The sequence below is a fragment of the Canis lupus genome, chromosome 6 (assembly GCF_011100685.1).
Source record: "Canis lupus familiaris isolate Mischka breed German Shepherd chromosome 6, alternate assembly UU_Cfam_GSD_1.0, whole genome shotgun sequence".
NCBI classification, from domain to species: Eukaryota; Metazoa; Chordata; class Mammalia; order Carnivora; family Canidae; genus Canis; species Canis lupus.
In genome coordinates, this window is record NC_049227.1 from 18759230 (window position 1) to 18780739 (window position 21510).

The following is a 21510-nucleotide window of genomic DNA, read 5'->3' on the forward strand; positions in this document are numbered from 1 at the left end:
CGATCCCGGGTCTCCAGGATCGCGCCCTGGGCCAAAGGCAGGCGCCAAACCGCTGCGCCACCCAGGGATCCCTATTTTTAACTTTTTGAAGAACCTCCATACTGTTTTCCACAGCAGGTGCACCAGTTTGCAGTCCCACCAGCAGTGCATGAAGGTTCCATTTTCTCCACATCCTCACCAACCCCTGTTGTTCTTGTGTTGGTGTTAGCCATTCTGACAGATGTGAGGTGATATCTCATTGTAATTTTGATTTGCATTTCCCTAATGATGAGTGAGATGAGCATCTTTTCATGTGTCTGTTGGCCATTTGGATGTCTTTTTTGGAGAAATGTCTGTTCATGTCTTCTGCCATTTTCATTAGATTGTTTGCTTTTTGAGTGTTGAGTTGTATCAGTTCTTTATATATTGTGGATACTAACCCTTTATCACGTGTCATTTGCATATGTCTTCTCCCATTCAGCCAAATAGTTTTCTAAAATGATCATACCAGTGCACACTCCCACCAGCAGCACTATATGCATATTCCAGTTGCTCAACATCCTTACCAATACTTGCTATGATCTTTTTAATTTTAGCCATTTTGGTGATGCGTAGCACTGTCATGTTTTTAATTTGCATTTTCCTAAACTGATGGGGTTGAACACTTATTTTCTTGTATAGGCTTTTTGAATACCTTACGATGAATTTTTTCCCTGTCAAAAACATGGAGTCATTTGTTTTTCCTTATTGATTATACTCTAAGCCCTCTGTTAGTTATCTGTGTTGGAAATACCTTTCCCCATTTTGTGGCTTTCTTTTGCACTCTCTTTGTTGTGCAAGAAACGAAGAGAGGTTGCACTCTCTTCATTTGGTGAACGTTCTGATTTATCTTTTCCTTTATGTTTAGTACTTTTAGGTGTCTTTAAGAAATTTTCCCTACCCCAAGTTCATGAAGATAGTCTATATTATCTTGTAGAAGCTTTATTGTTTTACCTCTCATATTTTATATCTGCAGTCCACCTGGAATTTTTTTGTGTGACTGTGCCTTTTTTTTTTTTAATTAAAAAAAAATTTATTCATGAGACACATAGAGAGGCAGAGACATAGGCAGAGGGAGAAGCAGGCTCCATGCAGGGAGCCTGACGTGGGACTCGATCCTGGGTCTCCAGGATTATGCCCTGGGCTGAAGGCGGCAGGCACCAAACCGCTGAGCCACTCAGGCTGCCCCTTTACTTTGTTTTAATTTAATCTTATCTTTCCTTTTTTCTTCCTGTTCTAGATCTTAACTCCTAAGCACAAGTTGAGAAGCAGTTGGGGGGTATTTGAATCCTGAGTGTGCTTTATAAATTAGTGCATTGCTTGAATAATCTTTGGGATTTGGGGCCTTCTCTTCCTACCACATGACATGACACTTGGTTTTTGTTTGATGTTCTTTGTCCCTTTATTGCTGGAAAGTGTAGTCTGCATTTATTATTACTCTTCTTACTTGCCTTTAATTCCTAAACCCATGGCAATCTGGATTTTGGCTTCACCACCTGCTTGAAACATGTGGCAGAGGTTCTGGTAGCCTTCTTGCCGGTTGAAGTGACTTCTCCGATATCCTTTGACCGTTTGCAGGTCTTGAGTCTATCCTTTATGTTTTTTTTTTTTTTTTTTTTTTATCCTTTATGTTTTTAACATCTCTGTTCTAATTGTATGAATTGACAAGGCCTCAGCCTCCTTTTTATCTCCTGTAAACTTACATAATTTCAATTCTGAAATCCAGTTGGAAAAGCCTCACATATAGATATGTTTGGACAAAGCACAGAAAGCCTGAGGATGTGAATCTCCAGTTTCAAAGTTGGCCCAACCACTTCTATTTTTTGTTGTTATTTTTGGTCTGTTTTCATTTGGTATTTCAGACTGAATGCAAATGATAGCAGCCATAACTATGAATTAGATAATTCTTTAGAGTTTACGTAGCAGCTTTACAGGGGTCACCGTGAGGTAGGTATTAGTACTGCAGTTATAGAAGTGATTGAAAATGCAAGCAACATGCTGTTTGTTCTTGTTGGGAAACACCTGGTGATGCAACTAGATTAGGTTTTTAGTTTTTGATGTAACCATCATTTGATGGAGAGCATCCAATCTGTGATCCTTGTGGATATTTTTATCTTTTTGCTTTTCTGCTGGAATGCTTTGGTTGGAGCAGGGGAGAGATGGATGGGACTGGGAATGGAGTTAAAATTGCATTCTTTGGAGAGATTGTCCTGAACTTGCCCCAGTAGCATTTAATGCATGGCTGGTAATTGTCAGGTTCACAAACTTCTGCCTCAAAAACCAGTACAAAATAGACCTTGACGGTTGATTGCCTGAATGTGATTAGTTCAGGTGTTTTCTAGGATCATCATTCTGAAATGATTCACTACAAGAAAAAGTTGTGGGGTAGGTGGGATTTGAAGATGTGTCCTTAGTTTTCAGGGACCCATTTTGGATCCAGAACTACTGATTTATTTTAATAGCTGACTTAAGTGCAACAAATCTCTTAATTTATGTTAATTTTAACTTTAAACTTTTTTGCCAGTAACTTGAGATTTTTCTTTGATTCTTTCAGATCTTCCCAGAAGCTTTATATTTTAAAAAGATTTTATTTATTTATTTTAGAGAGTGAGAACGTGCACGAGTGCATGAACAGGAGGAGGAGCAGAGGGAGAGGGTGAGGGACAAGCAGACTGTGCTTATTAGCACAGAGTTCAATACAGATTCAATCCCACAACGCTGAGATCATGACCTGAGCTGAAATCAAGAGTTGGAATTTGACTGAGGCCCTTCAGGTGCCCTGAAACTTTTTTTAAAAACACCAAATCCTTTTTTCTTTTTTAAAAATTTTTATTTATTCATGAGTGAGACAGAGAGGTAGAGACATAGGCAGAGGGAGAAGCAGGCTCCCCATGGGACTCGATCCCTGAGATCACGACCTGAAGGCAGATGCTCAACCACTGAGCAACCCAGGCATCCTGCAAATCCTTTTTTCAAATGAAATGGGTGTACCAGGTTGATTTATGAAACAGACCAAAGCATTCTTTTATTTATATCGATTCATTTTCAGAATTTGAATTTTCAGCATTTTCCTAGAAAGTGAGAACAGTGAGGATGTTCTCATCAATGCAAAAACCTGAAACAGGTTAAAAAAGTTCGCAGGTTTGTTTTAGCCTGACATTCCAGTTATTTTTCCATTTGAAAACAAAAATGTGTAGTTTTTTGTTTTGTTTTGTTTTTTGTTTTTTAAAGATTTTATTTATTTATTGAGACAGAGAGAGAGAGAGGCAGAGACACAGGCAGAGGGAGAAGCAGGCTCCACGCAGGGAGCCCGACATGGGACCCGATCCCGGATCTCCAGGATCATACCCCGGGCTGCAGGCGGCACCAAACCGCTGCGCCACCGGGGCTGCCCTTGTTTTGTTTTTAAGTAGGCTCCATGCCCAGTGTGGGGCTTGAACTCACAACTCTGAGATCAAGAGTTATGCGCTCTCTCAACTGAGCCAGCCAGGTGCCCTAAAATGTGTAGTTTTTAATAAAACAGCTTAAGTTCCGATCCAAGGATATTTTTCAGTTGAACTGATGCGTTGGTTTGAGAAAAGTAAGATTAGAGGGCTGATCTTGATCATAAATAGAAAATTCAGACAACTCTCAAATGCCAAAGCTATTATACAGTAATTCATCGATCAGCGTGTCATTGTGAGTTGTCATGGCACAGCTGTTCATATATGACCGTGGCATGGAAGAGACAGCTGTACCTGACACTGCTTGAGCGGAGGAGCCCCTGTGTGCTCTGCAGTTGTTTGCATGTGTTGGTTGATGTAGGCGGGCTGGTGTAAGCCTGCCTCATCCTCTATAATTAATACCAGTCCTAAGAGACTTCATCCACAGAGATATCCCAGGTTCCTCAGTGTCTTCAAAAGTCAGTTGTCAAGTGGAGGTTCTGGTAAATATTACAGTTTGATACATACATTTGAGTGTGGTCTTGTTTTAAAGTACAGTTTTCACAGTCTGACCTCACTGGGGGCAATGGAGAGGGTATGGAGAAGGGAGGATGAGGATGGTGAGGAGACCCGAATAAAGAGATAATTAAGAAATCAGAACTTCTCTTGATTATCTCTGGGTAGATAACACCAGTGAGGATTCAGAAATGGTCTAGGAATGCTCACCTTTCTGCAGACGGATGAGTGAAGGAGTGTGGATTCCGGACTCCTTGCTTCAAATGATCCCTCCTACTAGTGTCCGAGAAGAGTCGTAGATTTGGGGCTCTACATGGAAGAGCGAGGAGATGGGCATTGGGGTCGAGAGCCCCTCTCCTCATTTGCCACCCGAGCAGCTCTGCTGAGAGTCCAGCGGGCTGTGGTTCTGTGGCTAGGATGTGTTCATGTTGAGTTCCTGCTCCACTTGGCTCTCAGCTGCCTTGACCTTTGTCTCTGCTGGTGGCTCATGCCAGACGGAGAGTTGTCAGAACAGGTGACTCCTGACATGCCTTCAGAAACCCCCAGGATCTAGGCAGCAGTTTAACTGCAGTTCTGAATCAAGAGATAGCTGATTATTTAGACTTGGGGCAAGTGTAATATCGACAGGAAGTCTATAGGGAGCCCTCACCTTCTCCCTGAGTCTCTTCACTTTGCCTGTTTAGTCAGGACCAGGGGCTATTAATTTGTCTTTTTTTTATTTTTATTTTAAGATTTTATTTATTTAATCATGAGAGACAGAGAGGGAGAGGCAGACATAGGCAGAGGGAGAAGTAGGCCCCCTGCAGGAAGCCCGATGCAGGACTCAATCCTAGGACCCCGGGATCATGACCTGAGCTGAAGGCAGATGCTCAACCACTGAGCCACCCGGGCATCCCTGTTAATTTGCTTTTAATATGTTTCCGGAATTAAATTTTGAGGTATTTGTTCCCTTTTCCTTAGCATAAATAATTGAAAATTGGTTGCACAGTAATATGGATTTATAGAGTATACTCAAAATTTGGGTTCTGAGCCAGCTGGGAAATTCCCTTCAGTTTTTCTGAATCCCATGCATTTGAAGAATGTTGAACCAAGATGTTTGAGGAAGTAAATTACCATTGCTGTTGAATGTGACCTGGAGGGAAGTGAGGAAAGTAGCACTGATACAGTTACTGATTTTTTTTCTTTCAAATTCTTTTGTTAGGCATCTGAAGAAGCCTCCCTCAGGGCATTGGAAAGTCTGATGACAGAATTTTTCCACGATTGTACAACCAATGAAAGAAAACGTGAGATAGGTAAGTGTTGAGTTGTCAAGAGTCACTTAAAATGAAAAGGCCCTAGTGAGGAGGAAGGAGTTTATTGCCTGGGCTGGTCAAGCCTGCTTGTTTCCCTTGGAATTCTTGCTTTTTTTGCTCTTGTTTTGCTGGTCGGTGGCATCTGCGAAATCTAGCTGTGTAAGGGCTATATACAGTCCATGGGCCCACTATAATCCGTAGCGATGGATTTTCTTTCCTTTGGCTAAGTGTGGAAAACCCTTCCTTCTGCTTTGTTCCTAATTTCAGGATTGTTGAACTTATATAAGAGAAACCTGAGACTATTAACTTAAAACTCACAAAAGTGTCAAAATGATGTAGTTTTGGTGTGTGGAAGTCTAATCCAAACCTTATCTAGTGTCCAAAGGTCCTTTAACTGGTATTCCTTTTGGGGGCTTCTTGCTGCTTTTTTCTTATCTCTACTATTGTCTGTCCCATTCTGTAAGTTTAATGAATAAAGGCTTCAAACAACAGAGAGATATAGATAAAATTACCTTAGGTCTTCTGGGAACCGTTAGCACCTTCTAGAACATCCTTTTGAATTTCATGTTTATTTACATGAACAATTCATTAAAGCATACTGTAAACTAGAATGTGTATTCAAGTGTCAGAGCTCTGCCTCGGAGACATGCTGCACTGGTCCTAGAGTAATCTTTTTTCTCTCTGTCCTCACTTAACCCCTGAATTTGAAAACAAAAAATGTTTTCTTCTCTATCCCAACCTAAAGGCTTTTCCCCTTGGATGTCTGGCTGCTCTCTACTGACCTTACGTTCATTGCTTTCACCTCTGGCGAGGCCTTTTTTCTGTCTCTAGGACTCTGGAGGCCCATCTCTCTGCCCCACTTGGCTTCTCTAAGTCTTTTGGCCAGTTGACTGTTGGGGCTGATTTCTTCCTTTGGTCTAAAACTTGGCTGGAGTCTCCAGACTTCCAGGTGGCCAGTAGACCTTTGGCTGTAGCTCATTTTCTCTTGGCATCTCTTGCATCAGCTCCTGGTAGATGTGAATTTCTTACTTTTTTTTTTTTTTTAATTTTTAAACTTGGTGGTCTCTTTTAGGCCTGCCCTATACATGCCTGTCTTTTCTGAGGGAGTATACTATAGAGAACTAGAACATTTATAACGGGATCGCTGACAGAAGCTGCACCCAATAGATAATCAGGCATTTGGTGTAGAAAATCCACTCTGCTTGCTTCCCTAGATTCTCTTACTACTCAGTTGAGCTAACTGTTCTACGTCCAGAGTCATCTTGTTAGGTTTATGCTACCAAAGTTCTTTATACTTACAGTAAAAATATCACTGGTGATTTTTACCAAAGCAAGTGAAGGATCTGTCCTTTACATCAGTCTGCTATATCCCAACACTGATATCTTAAAGTCCTATTTTTAGCTTATTAATTGAAGTGCATTTGGTTTTTCTCTAAATTCTTTGGTTTGCAAAGCAAACATTGCTCACCCTCAGTGTTCATGAATTAAAAGTGGAACCTCTGCACTTAAATCATATTCTAATATGATTTTAAAATAGTTTTAAATAACTAGATACTAAACTGTCTAATTTAAATGCAGGCTAAGGGGAAATCCCTGGGGGTTTGGTTCTATATGGTGTATGTGTGCCTTAGTTCTTTGTACCTAGTCTTTGGAGCTTTGTCTGAGTGTGTGGGCTGGAATGACTTGCTGCTTTTTTTGATATCTTAGGATAAACTGAAGGCTTTCCTAGCAAGGTGGGAGAAAGGAGGGAGGCGTTTTATTACCGGAGCTCTACTCACCCTCCACCAGAGGCGTCTTATCAGTGCCTAGAAGTACAGCTGTTTGTAGGGAACCTCAAGGGAAAATCTGGTCATTTTCACAGTAGAGCCTCAAAGAGGAGCAGTGATCACCAGGAATGAGTGGCAAAGTCTCTGGCCCGAAGTTCCTCATTTCCAGCCAGAACTCATTCTCTCTGGTGTGACTCCTGCTCTGGGCTTGTTAACAGACTTACCTGGTTGAAAGACTAGGCCATCAGCTTCCTTGTATGGGATTTTCAGTGAGGCTGCCTTAGTGCATTTAGCTTGTGTTGTAGAGTACTAGCAGAGCAGTAATTTTAGGACTAGAATAGGCTGCTGTACTTGTTTCTTTTCCAGGGGCTTCCTAGAATCTGTTGGGGTTGTTGCTATTTATCTTTTTTTTTCTTTTAAGTTTTTAAGTTAATTATTTTTTTACCCTTTTAAATTTATGTTTGTTTTGATTTTTAAAGTTTTCACCCTTTTTGTGTTATATTTCATGATCAGTGTAGCAGGTCAAGGTGATTAAGGGGCAGCGTGTCCAGAAGCATGGTGACAGACTCTTAGTGCTTGCTGTCTTGGGGTTTGGGTTTATGCTACCAGCAGCCTAAGGAGGAGGAAGATCATTTCTCAATGATTTGGTGTGAACAGGGCTGCTCCTGGCAACCTCTATGATTGCTACTCTTATTTGTAGACTTTTTTTGGTGTGGTATTTTAAAATAAAACCATATGGAAACCAAATAAAGAGAATTAGCTGTCTTTAATTCTCTTGCATTTTTTCTGTCCTGAATTTATAAAGTTAGCCTTAATGTTTCCTTTTCCTTTTTTTTTTTTTTTTAAGATTTTATTTATTTATTCATGAGAGACACACACACAGAGAGAGAGAGAGAGGCAGAGACACAGGCAGAGGGAGAAGCAGGCTCCATGGAGGGAGCCCGATGTGGGACTTGATCCCGGGTTTCCAGGATCATGCCCTGGGCTGAAGGCAGCGCTAAACCACAGAGCCACCAGGGCTGCCCGCCTTAATGTTTTCTTGTCCTGCTTTTGTAGCCATCATTTTGTGTTTGTGTGAACAGTGTGAGCCCTAAAGAAATATAGCTGGTACCCCAGAGGAAACAGGTTAACAATTAGCCATCATTTATAAGGTGAAATGTTTGTTTGTTTGTTTGTTTATTTATTTATTTAGAAATGATACTTTTGTAACTGTATGTCTATACTTGGGTTAAGTAAGAACTTTTCTTTCTTTTTTCTTTCTTTGAGGAGGGAGGGACAGAGGGATGGGGGTGACAGAGTCCATGCCCAGTGCAGAGCCTGATGTAGGGCTTGATCTCACAACCCTGAGATCATGACCTGAGCCAAATCAAGAATTGGATGCTTAACTGCCTTAGCCACCCAGGCACCCCAGGTTAAGTAAGAACTTTAACAAGCGAAAGTTTTTCTGCCTAAATAAGTGCCCATAGGCTATTGGATTGTAGATGGCTGAACACACTGTCCATGCTCATGGTCACCTCAGAGTCAGAAAAATGTTATATGGTCTGTCCTTTCTATCTTGAAGACACAGTTGGATTTTTTTAGTTGGTTTTGGCATTATTCACATGATATGGAGAGATATGTGTTTAAAAAACTAGTGAGACAGCCCAGCCTTGTGTTGGTTTCTTGTCTTTTCATAGCCTTCTTTTGTTGCTATTTAACTTTTCCAGAGGAGCTTCTTGATAACTTTGCCCAGCAAATAGGAGCCTGGAGACTCTGCCTGTACTTCCTCTCCAGCACTAGAAATGACTATGTCATGATGTACAGTTTAACGGTGTTTGAGGTAAGTTGTCAGATGACTTTCTGCTGTTTGGAGAAGTATTTTGTGGTCACAGTGCTGGGTTATTGTCACTAGACTTTAGCTTCAATGTGTAGAAGGCTGGGAAACAGTGGTAGCTCTGCTCACTGCCTCTTTCAATATGTCTGCTGTTCTGGGGCAGCTTTCTGTCTCTGACCTGAGAAAGGTGAGATAGGGCTGGGTCAGTAGGTGGGTTTTTTGCTGTAACATGTAACTTTTCCTTCCATGTTATCATTTTAAATAGAAAGATAATGAAAGAAAAACAGTTTGGGAGGAGAGAGATGGTACCCATAATACTGTTATCTCAACCACAGACATTTTCATTTATTTCAGCTCTCTGCCAATTTTTGTCTTTCAATTCACATCTCTTTTTTTTAAAGCCTAATTACAATCATATCACTCATGCCACCAAATGATTATACCATTATTCACCAAGTCATTCTCCTCTATTTTTGAACATTAAAATTGTTTTTTCATTTTTTGGTGGCCATTAGAAACAGTAGTGTTGTAGTATAGAAAGTTTTTGCCCATTGTAGCCTTTTGTTTCTGGGAAATTATTTAGCAGATCTTTCTAGCAATGAGATTGTTATATCACAGGGTTTGAATATTCCTAGTACTCTTATTGCCAAATTGCCCTAAACCTTTGTTTAAAAGCAGAGTTTTTTGTTTGAGATGATATAGCTAATCATTGGATGAAGACCAGTTATTTTTGTGTCTACATGGTTAACTAAAAAGATGTATATTTGTTTTTCAGAATCTGATTAATAAAATGTGGCTTGGGGTCCCCTCTCAAGATAAGATGGAAATCCGTAGCTGCCTGCCCAAACTCCTTTTGGCTCACCACAAAACCTTACCTTACTTTATCCGGAACAAGCTCTGCAAAGTTATTGTTGATATTGGCCGTCAAGATTGGCCCATGTTCTACCATGACTTTTTTACAAACATTTTACAGGTAAGGATATACCTAAGGAAACCTCATCTCATAAATTGTTTGTTTGTAGAAGTGATTATTTCCTTGTCTTGAAGAAGAGTTTTAAGATTAGCATTTTGGAACCATAGGAGCGAGTTCATTGTAGGATAAATGATCTCATTCGCTTAACTTTGCATTCTTGACACATGTTGTACCTTTGTGCAGTGGTGAAAGAGGAGGGAGAAACCCAATCACTTTGTTAACCTCCAGTGAGGTTTTGTTCAGCAGAGATTTGAAAGCCTGTTAGGTACTGTGCCAGGTGTTGGGGTACAAGGATGAGACCTCTAATAGTTATAATTTTGTGGGGGGCTAGCTGTGCAAACAATAATTATCCAGCACTGTGGTAATTACTGTGTGGAAGTGTGTTTGGAGTGCATTTAGCTTCCAGGAGCTGAGGTATTTTCAGTATTGTTGGGTGAGATGTGAGGTGGTGGGGTGCTGGAGTAAGTGGCCAGGTTGTGATGGGCCGGGGCCAGACCAGGCAGGGCCTTGCTTTTACATGGGGGCTTCAGTTTGTAATTCATAGTCCTTCTTTGGGAGTGAATGAAAAGTGTGTAGAACACTTGGCCACATTGTTGTGTTGGAAAGACAGCGATGGAACATTGAGGGTTGCAGAGGGGCAAGGCTGGTGCCCTGAGGCTGCTGTTGAAGTGTGAGTGAGACAAGGAGGACCTGGCCCAGAGACCTTGCTGCTGGATGGAGGTGGGGCACTTATGAGCCTAAGTCAAGAGCCTTTGGTCAGTGACTGAGTGGTAGGGGTGAAGGAAGGGAGGTTTCTGGCTCAGATGGCCAAATTTCCAGGCCAGGGGTTGATGGAGGAGGAAATGGATTTGGTTGGAAGATGGGGAATTCAGTTTGGCAGAGTATGCATTCAAGATTTGTGTGTTCTGCTGTGTATATCTAGTGAGACGTTGGGAGCTATGAATCTGGGGCCCAGGAAAGAGATCTAGCCGCAGGTCAGGATTTGGATGTCATTAGAGTGAAGGTGGGACTTTAAAGCCAGCCAGGAGATGCTGTTATTCATTTGAATCCTGTGATGAAGTTAAAAACATTTTTATATTACTGAGTTAGTCATGGGTATGCAGGAAATAGGTATTACATACAGTTCATAGGAGTAAAATTCTCTGAAAATCGGTATCTCAGTGACTGTAGGTTGAGGATTTTCTAGAACAGTACCATTTTCTAACCTTCTGTCTGCTCTCCCGACAAAGCATTTGAATGATGGGCCGCTGAAAAAAAAATACAGCATCCTTATAGCTTCTCCCAAATTGCCTCAAAGTGGCACAAAAATTCTTCATTCAGTTTTTTTTTTTTTCAGTTTTTTTTTTTTTTTTCTCTGTATAGCGATCCATTTATCTAGGGATTTGTTGGACTGATACTGCAAAGGAGATTCATTCATTTATTCAGTAAGGTATTTGTTGAATACCAGCCATGTCCAAACCAAACATGTGGTGGGGATATGATAATGAAACAAAAACAGCGTCCTTGCCTTTGTGGAGCTTCTGATCTCAAAGGGCAGACATCCATAAACAGTAAGCAAAAAGTTTATAGGTAGTTATAAGTATGATGAAGAAAATTAAATCCAGAGTAGGGAGAAGGGAATGTCAGGGGTTGTTATGTAGATGGGATGATGATAGAAGGCTTTTTTGGAGGGGCAGCCATTTGAGCAGAAACCTAGGTAGAAGTGATGGAGTGAGCCATGTGGGTATCTAGGGGAACAGTATTTGAGGCAGAGGGACTAGCAAGTACAAAAACTCTGAGGAATGGCAAGGAGGCTAGCAAGCCTAGAGTGGTAGGACATGAGGTGAGAGGTTTTACTGGCTTTCTCTGACACTCTTGCCTTCACTCCAAGATGAGGACAGTTGTGGTAACTTTCCACGGCCCCCCCGGAGGGAGAATGCATTCCCTGGGTTGGTTAGTGGCATGCCCTGTGAGAAGAAGCAGTGGCATGTGAGCTGGACATGCACTGTCCTACCAGTAGCCAGGTGAGGAGGAGAACAGACGATTCCTGTCTACTCTTGAAGTATAATTCATAGTAACAAATATCAGTTTGGAGTAGCATTTTTAGGTGAAGTGCTCATGGAGGTTTAAAAAGGCTAGTTTTCTTCCTCTGTTCTCCACGACTTCCCTCTTTCCACCCTTCAAAAGTGACTCCATTTACCTCATGCAACTCTGACTTTGAAACACCCCATCGTGGCAAGAGCACTGGAGGGAACAAGTGGGTTTGGGATTTGCATCCAGTTTTGTCACAAATCATCTTTGATTTTAGCAACACCTGCCAATTATTGGAGCCTCCATTTCCTTCTTTGTGAAACAAGAGGATTGGACTAAGTGATCTCTAAAATCCTTCAGTTGTGTTATTCTCTGCTTCTCATTTATTCATGAGAACCAATCAGTGGCATGAAAGCCATGTCAACAGTAAAGGTGCTCAGTTCTAACATTTCTGATAATGATAAAGTGAGCTTTTCTTTAGGTAGTGATAAATAAGAACAAACAGTTCTAGAGTCAACCTCACCTTCCTACAATGCTTGTTTTTTGTTTGTTTGTTTTGTTTTGTTTTTTAAATAGGCTCCATGCCCATTGTGGAGCACAATGTGGGGCTTGAACTCATGGCCCTGAGATCAAGACCTGAGCTGAAACCAAGTGTCGGATGCTAAACTGACTGAGCCACCCAGGTGCCCCCATCATACAGTCCTTTGAATAAGCCATCTGAAAGGTTTTTTTTCTGGCTCAGTTTCATCATGGCCTGCTTGCTGTCTGGGGTGCATAGTTGTTTGTTTTCATTTTTAACTCTGTGATGGTTGGTTGGTCGTCTATCCAGTTTCTGCCATCAATGTGGTGACCACCATAACAGGCAAGAGAGGAGCTGATTCAGGGCCCCAGAAGGATACTTGCTGCTTTGTGTGTTTGTTCTACCCTTTGTAGCCACTAGAGAAGGAAGTAGTTGAAGTTGAAATTGACCTCTGCGCCCACCTCCCCCCAAACACTAGCCCAAACGTCACACCTTTCAGGAGTCTATTACTCAGATTCCGGAAATCTGCTGAGCTGGACCTGTGATCACATTGTGCCTGGGACCAGATAATGAAGGGTCAAGCAGCATAGAAAGAATTGCCATTTCTTTTCTAATACAGTGGTATAATAAAAATTATTGAACCTTTTAAGAAGCTCACACTAAGAACCTGAACTTCAACCTAAAAGTGCTTATTCTCTGTTAAAGTAAATTGCAGAGAATTACCTGTAGTATGAGCTGAAATTATATATGTGATGATGGTGAAGGGAAACACCATTTTACTAACAAGCTGGACACAAAGCTAGTGAGAAAAAATATTTGATCAGGCTGCTCTTTCAGGTAAAGAATAACTTTCATATTTTGTTTTTTTTTTTTTTAACCTGGCTGCCTCCCTTTTTCCAAATGATGCGAGACTGGAGGGCTTTCGGCTGCACTTCCTATGGTGTAGGAATTTTTTACTTCCGGGAGCATGGAACATTTCTTATCTACAGGAAAATGTATTGCCAAATGGAATATTTGGTAATACAAGACATTCCTAGCTGAGGGATGCCTGGGTGGCTCGGTGGTTCAGTGTCTGCCTTCGGCTCAGGGCGTGTTCCTGGAGTTCCAGGATCGTGTCCTGCATCGGGTTCCCTGCATGGAGCCCTCTTCTCCCTCTGCCTGTGTCTCTGCCTCTCTCTCTGTGTCTCATGAATAAATAAATAAAATCTTAAAAAAAAAAAAAAGAAAAAAGAAAAAAACCTCAAGGCATTCCCAACTGAGAGAGTAAGAATGAGGGCTTTGGGGGAAAATAGTGACAAAAGACATAAAGGGGAAAGTCAGAAATGCAAGGGGTGGGGGAGTAATAAAAAAGTTTTATAAGTTTATTTTTTCAAAAATTTTATAAAATGTTTATTTATTCATGAGGTAGAGAGAGAGAGAGAGAGAGAGAGAGGCAGAGACACAGGCAGAGGGAGAAGCAGGCTTCATGCAGGGAGCCCAATGTGGAACTCCATCCCAGGTCTCCAGGATCAGGCCCTGGGCTGAAGGCGGTGCTAAACTGCTGAGCCACCTGGACTGCCCGATTTTTCCAAATTTTTATTTATTTATTTATTTATTTATTTATTTATTTATTTATTTATTTATTTATTTATAATTTTTATTTATTTATGATAGTCACAGAGAGAGAGAGGTGCAGAGACACAGGCAGAGGGAGAAGCAGGCTCCATGCACCGGGAGCCCGATGTGGGATTCGATCCCAGGTCTCCAGGATCGCGCCCTGGGCCAAAGGCAGGCGCCAAACCGCTGCGCCACCCAGGGATCCCTCCAAATTTTTATTTAAATCGTAGTTAGTGAACATACTGTGCGATACTGGTTTGAGGAGTAGAATTCAGTGGTTCATCACTTACATACAACACCCAGTGCTCATCCCAGCAAGCACCCTCCTCAACACCTGTTGCCCTCAGAAATATTTTAAAGTACAAATTGATAACCCACAGACCTCTGGGTGGAAGGAGATGTTTCTGAAGCCTCAGTTCTTTATTCTGTAAAGAAAAGCTGCTGCAGGGATTTCCTGTTCCTCCCCTCCTGCATTTTTTCAAGTTGTTAGAAGTAGCCCAAACTTGTGCAAAATGAAGGAAAGCTTGTGGAGGGTGTATTTGAAGTGGTAGCCTTTAAGAGAATTGACATAATAGCATTTTCAACACGCCATTACTGGCCACTGTTTTTACATCGTGCTACTCCCAAAGGCAGTTGAATTTTTCCTGAGTTCCCACCATTGAAGGCATTTCCTGCTCTTTGGGATGAGCTTTCCCTTCATCTGCAATGGGGAGAGCTGCTTTCAAGGGAAGGGCAAGTGCCCTGTACTGCTGGAAGCGGTGAAAGATATTCTGTCTGGCTGCAGTTCCTGGCACCCTCCTGTTCCCTCATTTTGTGGATTGAATAAGCAAATGGCTCATCTGTATCTGAGAATGAACTACATTTAAAGTTAATTATAAGCGAAGAAGATGGTCAGGTGTCTGTCTCTTCAGTTGTGTGCCCTCACATAGATTGTAGCCTATAACACAACAATTTTAGTGGCAACTTGCTTTTACCATTTCTGGAAACTAACCGAATTGAATAGTAATTGAATTTTGTGAAATCGATTAGAAAGCTCAAAGTAGTGTTATGGTGTTGAAAGTGTACCTTTCTCTGTGTCTTGCTTAAGGAAACTATTACAGCATAGTGGATATTGCAGGTGATAGAGTAAACTAAAATATGCTATGTCGGCGTTGGCAAAATCATAGCCATGTTCTTGGGGTATGCATGTTTCTGTTCTGCTACGTGTTTAATCTCAAACTTTCATAAAGCCTGTAAAGCATAGAAATGTAAAATTGATTTAACACCGGAATGTTGAAAAGATGTCATAAACTGGTTCACCCATTTCTCTGTGGCTAATACATAGATCGAGGCAGAGTGACCAAGGCTCTATTAGCAATGTAGATGTGTAAAAAAACTGTCACGTTAGATGTAAAAGAGCGTTGTGTTCACGGTTAGAATTTTGTCCTTAGAATAAGATGAGAATATACTTTGAATGGTTAAAAAGTTACATAAATGGACTATAGAGTCCTGAGTGATGTGTGGCCCGCTCCTGTGAGATTAAACGCGTGGAGGGACTTGGAGGGCTAATGTTCCTCTGTCCTCCTTGTATCTTTGTCAGCCTGACGGCCTTGCTCAGAACTTCCTTTTCCCCGCAGTTGATCCAGTCCCCTGTAACCACCCCCCTTGGGCTGATCATGTTGAAGACGACTTCGGAAGAGCTGGCTTGTCCCCGAGAGGACCTCAGCGTGGCTCGGAAGGAGGAGCTGCGGAAGTTGCTGCTGGACCAGGTGCAGACTGTGCTTGGGCTGCTGACAGGTGAGCATTGTGGTGCTGGCAAGGGGTGTAGGTGTGGGGAGCCATTTCAGGCTCATTTTGAGCAGCCATTTCAGTTGGACCAGGACAGAACTGAAAACCAGCAAGAGTGTGGCCTGTACTGTGTGCAGTGGGCGCAGTGTCCAACACTTTCTGAAGTGCCCTGCGAAAGTGCTTGTCACCAACTTCCTTTACTGTCTATCTGGATTGGGCCATCCTGTGACTGTGATGAATGAGGTATAGGTCAGACCACAGGGGTGGGATTGAAATGCTCAGCACTGCATTCTTATTATGGTGGGTGGCAAACACCTTATTGAAAATCATTTGACTTTAAGATCAGGAGAAGTTGGAGGAGGGGAAGATGGGAAATGTGTAAATTCTATGCAGGGAAGCAAGATCAAGTGTTGAATCAGCACCCTGTGCACTAGGTTGTAGTTGTAAGTAGCATTTTCTTCGTCATCTTGTCTGTTTTATCAGAGCCTCATGACGCCATGTGGGGAGTAAGAAACAGAAAGCAAAAGTAAACCACAGAATGAGACAGGAAGGTGCGGTGAGGACCAAATGCTTTGGCCCAGCAGGGCCTCGCTGCTTGTGAGGAGGAGGCACAGGTGCAGCTCTGGTCCTGGCACCCTTGAGGTGCAGAGGGCCTGGGCCTGCTGCTTGAGGGGATTACTGTATTGAAAAAAGTCTTTTTGTCTCCAGCTCCTCTGCCTGGCTTTCCTCTTGGGTGTCTAGGAACTTTTTTCTTTCGTAGGGTTACAGAAGTGCTTGGCATGCAGTGGGCACTTAAATCAGTGAAGAATGCTTGATCAAAGTGAACTTGTCATTTGCTCTCTGTTCTTCCCCACATCCCCAGGGGAAACCCATACCTCAGAGCAGTTATTCATTCACGGCACATTTATTGATGTCCCCAACCAGAGGCTTACATTTCTGTAGTCACGGACTATGTCTGATACTTCTGTATCCTGCTATGTGGACATTAAAATGTATTAAATTGCGATTAGTTTACATAGCATAAAATCCACCATTTTACAGTGTTACAACTTGGTGGTTTTTAATATATTCTCCAAAGTGAATGCAGAATGATCATACCATCTAATTCCAGAACATTTTCCTTACTGCCCTTCCCTCTTGAGCCCCTGGCAACCACTAATCTGTCTCTCTATGGATTTTCTTATTTGGCCTTTTCATAAAAAGAAATCATACAGTATGTGGCCTTTTGTGTCTGGCTTCCTTTTCTTAGTGTGATACTTCAAGGTTCATCTTCATTATACTATTAAATATTTTGAAAACACAGTATTTTCAAAAGCTTTTACGATCCATCATCTTATGTGGTAGGTTCTGTAAAGAGACACAGAGGAGAATAAAACAGTCTCTGCCTCTAGGTTGGGGTACTTTAGTAGGGGAGAAAGACAGCTCAAACCAGTGTGTTAAGAGTTCTAGTCGAAGCGTGTTTTACTCACAGGCAGAACTGAACAGACAAGATTTCTGGGAACGATGACAGGTGGGTAGAGCTCTGAGGGGTAGTTAGTAGCAGTGAGTCTGGCAGGAGTAGAAGGAGGAGAGGAGGTCAGAGGTTGATGTGGAAGAAGTAGCACCTAGGTTGGCATGTGCAGCCTTGTGTGGGGATGTGGGCAAGGCCAGATGGGCCAGCAGAGGCCTGAGGCTGAGATCGTGTGGGCTGGTGCTGTGGGCTAGGGGAGGAGCATAAGAGGAATAGTGGTGAGTTTGTGGGGGAAGATAAATTGAGTTTAGAACATCCAAGTGGTGTTGTCCAGGAATGTCCAGGTGGACATACAGTAGAGAGAGAGATGTTTAAATACTGATGTTTGATCAGGGATATCATTTTTCTAAATCTGATTTTCATAGGTTAGACTTTGTTTCTTTCTTAAACTCAGTTTCTCCTTTCTTGATAGGTATCTTGGAGACTGTCTGGGACAAACACAGTGTCACTGCTGCCACCCCACCACCATCCCCGACCTCAGGAGAAAGTGGTATGGTCTGCCCACCACATATGATGTTCCTCTTTTTAAATGCAGTTTGGGGTCTTGATGGGGTAGCAATTGCTTATCTATGTCAGATACATGTGCTGATTCTTCCTTAATCTATTTTTGGTCTTTCTGCCCATGTTTTCTGAGGAGCTAGCTCTGCTTAGTTCTTCGTAAGTACTTGTACTTTCTAATACACTTTGAGCAATGTATACTATTTCTTCCTTATCCATCCGAAAGATGGCACCTTTGATCTGTCATCCACCTCCATTCCCTTCAGTTTACAACCGTTGTTGTCCCTTCTGGTTGGTTTTTTGCTTTTTCTCAGATTTCGTGGCTGTATTGCTCATGCTGGGGTTGGCATGCACCCATGGGCTTGACAGGTCTGCTGTTCAGTTACGCAGGGGTCAAGGTTGCAGGGGCTGGTTAGTTTCCTGAAGGGGTGTGGGCAGGGGGAGGAAGAGGATGTGTTTAGTGCTTGCTTCCCTACTGGGCTGGGGGAAGATGGGATCAGTGTGCAGTAATCAGCATTGACTTTATATCTGTTCAGAATAATAAAGTATGGGCACATTTGCAGTGTCACTAAGTAGTTTACTGGTGGTTAATTATTCACAGTTATATTAATACCTTTTTTAAAAGTCCAAGTGCAGTTTGCCTAAAAATGGCTGCTTTCAAGGATAGATAGAAAGAGGAAATTGTGTCTGAGCAGAAACTTTTAGTTTCCAAATGCTTGTGTTTACACTGAATGATCACAAATGCTTTTCAAGTAGAGTACATCCTGTGAATTGCACACATTTCTTCCTCTACTGTAAATATTGGTATGGCTAATGAGAAAGATTTCCCCATCTTTCTCCTTTACCCTAGCAAACAGGCTGTTGAAATCAGACATTTCCAACCCTGAGCTGTTTCATGTAGCCTGTTGTTGTTAATAAGTGGAAGTTGAAATTCTTGCAGAGCTACTGTAGGGCTGAAAATATAGCATGACATTTTAGGGACGGCTCATAGTATACTAATTTATTCCAAATTCCATTTATCATAGTTGGTTTAAAAGCTATTAGAGAGTCATTTGTCATACTTGTTAGATTAAACACTTATTACAGAGCTTGAGAGTGTGTCAAAAATCAACAGGGATTTGAACTTTATTTGTACTTGGTGGCAGACTTTCATTTTCAACGTGAATATTTGAGATGACTTAGCAGATTTATATTTTGCAATATTTGATGTTTAAAGAAAAAAATTGCAAATGAGGTTGAGCTTTGATTTTTTTTTTTTTTTTTAATTGAGTGTACGCTTTTGAATCTTCTGCAGTTTGGCTGGTCTTAAAATGTGTCATTTCATTTAAATTATAGTTTACAAAAAGATTAGTTCTTTTGAATTGGATTTGGTTTTAGGTAGGTGAATACTGACTTAGCATCCAGTTCCAGTTAGCAGCAGTTTAGTAAAACTTGTTTCTCAGAGATCATTTTCCAATGCCAGAAGCTGTATGTTTTAGTTGGCTTAGTTCAGCTACATCTTCTGAATGAACTCCGTTTCTACTTTAATAGACCTATTTTCCTGGAGGCCGGGCTGGGGAATATCAGAATCAAAAATATATGCTTGCCTCCCTTCTGTGTTGCCGAGGTTTTGTTGATGAGGTGAGGTAAAATACAGTATGAACTGACTTGACATTTCCCTATAAACAAAACCTAACAGTGTGGTGCATACTTCTTGAAAATTGCCTCTTAGGCACTGTTAAAACATTTTTGAAGTCATGAATTTTAGTATTTGAGAAAAGGCAAAAAAAAAAAAAAGGAGACTGTAGGAGGCCTAGGAAGTGAAGTAGGCTTTTAAGCTGGCATACTTCTTAAAAAACAATAGGTTTACACGTTCATGTGATATGCCTTTTTTCCCTTTATGAGAGTTGCAGGCGAAGCTGTCAGATCTTGTTCCATTATTTGGACAGTGCTGATGATTTAATATTTATTTTGATGGTTTTGCTCAACTGCCTCTGTGCACTGAAGATACCAAGTGAAGCAGTAGTAAAACTTCTAGAAGACTGTTTAGCTTTGGTGACCATAAGCTCACTGTTCTAGAGGAAAGTCATTCTGAGAAAACTTAGGGCCCAGTGAGTAAACCAGATACCCCTCCCCTCCCCCGCCCCATCCCATCCCATCCCAACCTCTAGTCCGTGTCCGCCTCTCTCTGCCTGGCTGGATTTGCATGCAGCTCTCTGGCAGCCCCATGGCTTTTGGCATTTTTTTTCCCCTCATATGCTTTCTGGTAACATCGTTTTCAAAGAACAAACAAGGGCAGCCCGGGTGGCGCAGAGGTTTAGTGCCGCCTGCAGCTAAGGGTGTGATCCTGGAGACCCGGGATCGAGTTCCACATCAGGCTCCTTGCATGGAGCCTGCTTCTCCCTCTGCCTGTGTCTCTGCCTCTCTCTCTCTCTCTGTGTCTCTCATAAATAAATAAAAAATCTTAAAAAAAAACAAAAAAAACAAAGAACAAACAAAGCCCAGGTACTGTCCCTGCATCCAGACTCTTAACAGTCTGGATGTAGAAGAAGCTCTGAAGGGCGCTTGTGGTCTGCTTCTCAGAATAGTTCCTCATATTGTTGCCTTATCTTTTAAATACGCCTCACTAGACCAAAATCCTGTGAGGTAGATGACGGTTGTATCAAACAAATGGGCTCATGGGGGGATCCCTTTGCCAGTAAGTGATGGAGCAGGGAAAGAAACCCGTCCGAGCTTAGGTGCCTGGTCTTCATCCTAAATTTGCTTTCTCGTCCTGCTTCCTCCTCCCCCTGATTTAGAGCCCTAGCTCTGCCACGTACTTAGTGTGCCATCCCTGACCGCTGGCCCTGTGGGTTGTGAAAGGCAAAGAATGGAGGACCGAGTATGGGGAAGGCGTGGCTGAGCCCTCCGTATGCTGGGGTTGGGGCTGGGGCTTCCTGCTGCATTGGAGCAGCCTCAGCCCTCTTCCTTCCTCAGCCTTCTCTTGTTCTCACCTCTTTGCTTGGACAAATGAGGGGGGCAGGGAGGAAGCAGTGAAAAGAATGAAATGAGGTAAATACTGCAATTCTGAGTTCTCTCTCGTCATTCTGCAGTAAAACTTGAGACCATGGCATTCCCGTCTACAAGATGCATACTGTTGGATATGGATCTGTACATAAACGGACAATCGCAAGTTTCTAGAGTACAAGTACATTAGGGAGCTCAATTGATGGAGACCAGTTTATGCCTTCCTGTTTTCTCCTAGACTTTGCAAATTGCAGGTCTTTGTACACTTCCAAATCTTTTCGAGTATCCCCTTATCAGCTACTTGTAGGCAGATGGGACTGGGGAGGGCCACTCAATCCTGTGAGCTCATTTTCCCATTAAGGCTCCTTGAATGGAATTACTCCACATTTTGCTGAGGCCGCAGTGAAATCCCTGGTTCTCAATTGGGGTGATTTTGCCCTGCACGGGTTCTTTGGCAACATGGAGAGATATTTTGGCTAACATAACGAGTGGAGAAGGTACTACTGGCATCTGATGAGTAGAAGCCACGGATACTGCTAAATGTTCCATGATGCGCAGAACAATAAAGAATGATCCAGCCCCAAATATCAGTAGTGCTGTGGTTGAGATACTCTTGAGTTAGTAGATGTAGAACTGAATAGGAAACATGAAATTTTAATAATTAAGAAAGTAAAAAAGCCAAAGGGATCTTCGCATGAATGCTTAACACATCTGGATTGCTTCCAGGTGAGTAAATACACCAGAGTTGTCCACTACCTCTTGGCAGGGGTACGTACTGCTGCCAGAGCCTGGCCCAAGTCAGAGAACCTGAAGTCTCTCACAGG

At 42.1% G+C, this 21510-nt stretch overlaps 1 protein-coding gene across 8 annotated transcripts in view; it reads left to right on the plus strand.

Annotated features, from left to right (window-relative positions):
• XPO6 (exportin 6) overlaps positions 1-21510 on the plus strand; it is a 102005-nt gene that overhangs the window by 25062 nt on the left and 55433 nt on the right. For 4 of the 8 annotated variants that reach the window (XM_038539980.1, XM_038539974.1, XM_038539973.1 and 1 more), the window contains exons 2-6: positions 5158-5248; positions 8691-8833; positions 9603-9800; positions 15543-15702; positions 17616-17693. In XM_038539980.1, coding sequence (XP_038395908.1) covers positions 5158-5248; positions 8691-8833; positions 9603-9800; positions 15543-15702; positions 17616-17693 — 670 coding nt within the window. The remainder of the gene's footprint in view (positions 1-5157; positions 5249-8690; positions 8834-9602; positions 9801-15542; positions 15703-17615; positions 17694-21510) is intronic. The other 4 variants (XM_038539975.1, XM_038539979.1, XM_038539978.1 and 1 more) reach the window with 2 other exon arrangements.